General features: G+C 39.2%; 1 protein-coding gene across 1 annotated transcript; it reads left to right on the top strand.

The window, feature by feature from the left end:
* Positions 1-3,362: 3,362 nt before the first annotated feature.
* LOC145588731 (epoxide hydrolase 2-like) lies at positions 3,363-5,219 on the top strand. The gene is made up of 4 exons (XM_081645342.1): positions 3,363-3,566; positions 4,142-4,312; positions 4,396-4,631; positions 4,902-5,219. The coding sequence occupies exons 1-4, from the start codon at positions 3,363-3,365 to the stop codon at positions 5,152-5,154; spliced, it is 864 nt and encodes a 287-aa protein (XP_081501468.1). The 3' UTR covers positions 5,155-5,219.
* The last annotated feature ends 781 nt before the right edge of the window (positions 5,220-6,000 follow it).

Here is a 6,000-nt window from a genome sequence, read left to right as displayed (position 1 = left end):
AACTCAGACAGCTACTGGCTCCGGTTGTGCTCGATGATATGTCGAGTATCGAAGAAGGTTTTCTTGCTGCCATCTGGCTAAACAGCTCAGATGACCTTCCTTTTGCCCGTCTAGGGCAGAAGGATCTTACTCCAGTCAATGGCAGGCATAATCTTCTCCTTTGGATGTGGAGTAGGCTACCGATCTTTAACAGACTTTCTCCTCTCAGCTTGAGGAGTCTTTCTGGCTGACTGACCCTTGCTAGAGCCAGCCGTCATCTTGTTAATCAGGTCCTTGATTTCACCCCTGAAACTTATCATGAATTTCATGAGTTCGTCTCTGGTTACTGGAGCCTGACCCCCTGCCGCCTAGGTGTTACCAGGTGGTGGTCCAACAGTCTTACTGGTACTAGCTTCATTGTTAGGTCGTTCCAGCTTATCTCTGGAACAGATGTGCTTAGAGAGGAGTGATCCATCAGGGCCCACTCAGGTTTCGACTTCACAGTCGTTGTCTGTATCATGGTATGAATAGACCATCCCCTCGGCTTCAGGCCGGTTGGGTTCAGGTGGTGGTACAGACTCTTGAACCATCTTAGAGGTACTCTCCCCACAGACGATGCCAAATGTTTTGGGGGTTTTCGTCCCTCGGGAGAGTTACGTCACCAAGACTGGTCCGGCGCGGTCTGTACCTACAAAACATGGAGACTCCGGTTGGTAGGAGCTCCGCCTCCGATGATCAAGATAGAACGCGTAGGAGAATGCAAAGAGTGCGGAAAAGTAAAGTGAAATCTTCTCGGATTCCGAGATTAGGTGTTTTCTCTGATGAGAGAGAATGTAGGGTAGGTTGTAATAAATTGTAGATGTCCCCAAAATGGGGCGAATCTCCTTATTTATAAGTTCATCGGTAAATGTGCCCCTGATTAGGCCACTCTAACCTAATTCTGATGGGCTACGCCGAATTACGGCTTTTTAGGGATTTGGCCCCTGAAGGCCGCCTTTTTTCCCGAAATCTGGGAATGCCACGTGTCAAATGGGGATAGGTCCGGTTTGGACAGATCTGGGACTGACACGTGTCGCCCTCTTATTGGCCCACGTGGCTTGGGTAAAAATTACCCAAAACAAAAGAATTAAAATTCAATATGTGTACATGCATAGGCTAACTGATACCGCTGTAGGACTTTAGATACTATAAGCGGAATTGCATAAATCACATTCACAAGCATCTAACAACCAAGATCATTACATAACACATAAAGAACACATAATTGTACCTTTGAAGCGTGATTCCACATGTGATCGAGTAAGAAAAATAAGGAGAATAAGAACCCCAAGTGTAATTCCTCTACTTGGTCCATGGGCACAAATTGAACCTCCACTAATGCTAGTTAGTCGTGATTGAACATTTCAATCAACCTTCTACGGAGAGGAGAGGAGACAAACGAGCCACGAACCACCACCATCGTGCGTCCACTGTGTACTGGTGTCCGTGCTGTACGGACAAAGGGGGAGGAAGAGAAAGGCGTGTAGGAGAGAGGGGTTGGGAGTTGGTTGCTTGCTTCACAATTTATTGTATAGGTGAATTATGACTTGTCAGTCAACCCTAGGCATGGCCCCTATTTATATATCACATATATAATTAGAGTCCATGTTAAACCTAAACACTTAACCCAACTCTAACTACACTAGCCCTTCTCCTTACATGGCTTGTCATTACCTCATGAGGCCCATTAATTCAATACCCTTGTGTGTGACCTTATATGATTCATTCTATTGGACTTTGGACTATTTGACCAGCCCAAAAATCATTTATCATATCTAGTAACATACAATGACATCCCGAAAGAATGACCATTTATCTCCATAATAGTGATCCTTAATATATCTATTAATTGCGCTTATCGAAGGCATAATTCCCTTATTGCTTCCTGCATAAATTTTGACGTTTGGGGAGCTGCATAACTTTGTGCTCGAAAAATGTTCTTGAATGTTTTTTTCTCTTAACTTGTTTTTGAAACGTTTTTGCCTTGGCCTGTCAAATACAAAGTAAAAAATGTAGGAATTTTTGTTTACAGATATTGCTTCTTGTGTCAAGTCCTGACTGATGCAGATTTTTAATAGCTTCCTCTGAAATTTCGACTTTAGATGGATTGTAGTTTAGACTTTGCACAATTTTAGAATAGAGGATCTAAATCAAAAGCATATGGAATAATTAAATCTAAGCAAGATCAAATTGTACTTAGGATATGGAGTTATTATTCATAACCAAGGTTTAATACAACTAAAGTTGTCAGCCTTCTCGGCGTGATAAAATATGCAATTCTCTTGTTGAAAACAATTCATACAAATTGATCACACTATAACTCAAATTCAATTATCTACTAATAACATTACAACCTTAAGCCCTTTATCTATGTAGGCAGAACTGACTCTGAAATGTTGCAAAAATAAAAGATAAACTAATCTCTAAACTAAATATATCAAAATAAAAGATAAGTAACAACTAAATATTATCTATAATAACCATCCAAAAGACATACTTTAAATGACTCTTCTACGTATCTTTCCCATATGCATTACCGACGTTGGGAGCCTCATAACTTCGTGCTCGGAAAACATTTTTGACTAATTTTTTCACCAAATTATAGTGATTAAGAAATATAGTGATTATTCATATATGTTACTTCCTTCACAAATCACGACGTTGGGAGTCCCATAATTTCGTGCCTATAGCTAGAAAACATTTTTGAATAATTTTTTCTACTTAAAATTGGTTTTTGAAACGTTTTGCACAAGTCTGTGTAATAAAAAATGTTTACGATTTTTTCATATATGTTGCTTCCTACACAAACCTCGGTGTTCAAAACCCAAGGGGTGAGCATGGATCGAATATCCGATCCAAAACCCAGTTTTGGATCGGATATCTGTATCCAAAAATTCCCATATTTGATATCCGTATCCGATCCGAAACTTTTCAGATCTCTGATATTTGGATATCTGAAGATATCTGAAACTTTCGGATAGGATAACTCGGATATCCAATATCCGACCTATTTAATGGATTATTTTTTCGCTGAATGAAAATTAATACGAAGTATTGCTGTTTCAAAAAAAAAAATTAAACTACATCAATTCGCTAAAAAAATTAATTCATTGCTACTTGAATCAGAAGAAGATTAAATAGACTAGAACTTAAAAAATATCCAACAAATAATTTTCGCAAATTACAAACAAAGAAATTTTATACCAAGCAAAGTACAAAACAAAGAAATTTGACATAAATTAGTAAACTAATTGTCACAAAAAACAAAACAAAGAAATTTTAATTGTTATTGAGTTGAAAAGCCATTGTTGGTGTTGCGGGTTCGAAGCTCGAGCTAGTGATAGATGCATATGGCTGCAGTTGTTGATGGACAGTGGTTGGGGGAGGGCGTTGCGAGGACCGTTGGTGAACCAGCCGTGAGCCGTGAGAATCGAAGGAGGAAGTCGGTCAGGTGGTGCGGTGGGGTTGCATATATTGAAGGGGGAGAGTTGAGCATGAAAAAGAAGAGAGAGGAGAGAGAAGATATTGGGAGGAGGATGAAGGGGAGGGTGAGTGGGTGAGGATGACAGAGAGGTGAGAGGAGATAGAGAGAGAGAAGGGGGGGGGGGTTAGAACTTAGGAGTTTTATTTTGAGGGTTAGTGTAGTAGGTTTAGTTATTTGGGCCTTAGGTGTATTTAAGGTTTGCTACTTTTCTAGTTTGGGACTTTGGGGTATTTTTCCGGATATCGAATCATTTCGGATATTTGGATGTCTGAAATCCAAAATTCCGATATCTGATATCAGACCCGATATTCGATATTCGAAATTTTCGAATCGGATATCCCATCCGAAAATGTTTTTGAATCGGTTATCCTAAATTTCCGGATCGAATGTGGACGGATTTTTATATTTTCAGATAGTTTGCTCAGCCCTACAAAACCCCCATAACTTTGTGCCCAAAATATATTTTAAAATAATTTCAATGGATAAACTTTCTTAACCTGAAAATTGAGGGCAAACATAGAGGATCAAACAGAAGAGATTTGAACTTTTGATCTTGTTTTTGTATTATTTGTAAAATCTCTGAAGTGCAGGCCTTTTACTTCATCTGAGTGTATTCTAATGATATTCAATATGGAGCAGGTTTTCCTAGTGGGGAAGGACTTTGGAGCTATCATAGTGAGTCTAGTAGCCGTACTCCACCCTGAACGATTGTCTGGCTTCATAACCTTAGGAGTTCCTTTCATGCTACCTAGACCGACTGCTGTAAATTCAGATCATTTTCCTAAAGGATTCTACATCATTCGGTGGAAGGTAACTAATCTATTCATGTAGCAAATAACAACCACCCTCTCCTTAATTATGTGACTAACACATCTAGTTATTTCTTGTAACAGGAGCCAGGCAGGGCAGAGGCAGATTTTGGTAGGTTTGACATTAAGACAGTGGTAAGAAATATCTACATACTGTTTTCAGGGAGTGAGCTTCCAGTAGCTGGAGATGATCAGGAAATAATGGACCTTGTTGCTCCAAGTACTCCACTACCCCCCTGGTTCTCTGAACAAGACCTTTTGACTTATGCAAGATTGTATGAAAATTCTGGATTCCGTACAGCCCTGCAAGTTCCATATAGGTAAAAATTAAATATGCATAACCCAAAGTTTACCCCTGGTTCTCTAAAGAGGGCCTTTCGACTTGTGCAAGATTGTATGAAAATTCTAAATTCCTTACACCCCTGCAAGTTCCATATAAGTAAATATGCATGACCCTTAAACTATACAACAAATGAACAGAAACTATTTAAAAACAGATTGAAGAGGTATGAAGAACACTGAAAGGCTGGAGTATCTTTAGCTCTACACTTTGTTCAAAAGCATCATACTATTTTTGTGTTTGAATGTAGGAGCATGTACCAAAGTATTGATATTCCAAATCCACAAGTTAAAGCTCCAGCACTGCTTATCATGTGCGCAAAAGATTATGTCTTAAAATTCCCAGGCATGGAGGAAAACATAAAAAGAGGAGCAATCAAGAAGAGTGTGCCTGACCTGGAGATTGTCTTCATGCCAGAAGGAAGCCATTTTGTTCAAGAACAGTTGCCCGACAAGGTTAATGAACTCCTCATATCCTTCATCAACAAACACACCACCCAGTAGAATAATTTGCTTTACAGAAGATATGCTTCATGTACCGTGATGCTGTGCTCAGTAAGAGCTGTAGTACTTTTGTTTGGATTTGATGTTGAACTGTCTAATAATTCAGTTATTCTAACAGAGTTGACCAGCTTATAATTCTGTAAGCGGTGAGATAAGAGAAACATACGGATATGATCTGAGATAGCTTTTCCAGTAATAGATTTGTATTCCATGATGAATCACTTATTCATGAAAAGCATATATACCGCAGTTATTGTAAATAACAGCACCATTTAATTGAAATCATGGAGGTAACGGGACATACTGATAAAATACAAGTCTGAAACTTTTCAAGTACAAGAGAGCTACACAAGACAGAGATACTAGTGGTTTCTTACAGTTGAGACTTTAAAGACAACCTGGGATGAAAACTAAGAAACAGATCTTATTTGCAGACAATTACAAACTAAAACATGAGCAAAGCCTAAATTTCATTCATGCCCATACGATCAGAGTTTAGATGCGAGGAACCTAGCAGACGTTGGTTCTTTCATATCTAGAAACAGGTAAGCCATACCTCCAATCCCTCCAACCAAAGAGTAAGGATTGTCCCCACCGTGCATTTCTCTGGAAGCAAAATAGTTTTGAGGCAATATCAAGAAGAAAGGACACAAAGGCTTTGGCTTCATACAAGTAACTCAAATTTCCTGTCGTCCTGTATAGAGAGAAGAAAACATTAGCATTATCACTGATTCCATGGCAAATTCCAACCCTCTTGAGCAGCCCACGCCTCCAAACCATCTCTGCAGCCTCTGAAGCTGCCTCCAGAAATACTTATCCCCCAATATCTACATATTTAATTTCAGT

The sequence above is a fragment of the Chenopodium album genome, chromosome 17 (genome assembly GCF_948465745.1).
Source record: "Chenopodium album chromosome 17, dcCheAlbu1.1, whole genome shotgun sequence".
Classification (NCBI taxonomy): domain Eukaryota; kingdom Viridiplantae; phylum Streptophyta; class Magnoliopsida; order Caryophyllales; family Amaranthaceae; genus Chenopodium; species Chenopodium album.
This window is presented reverse-complemented; position numbering and strand designations above follow the sequence as displayed.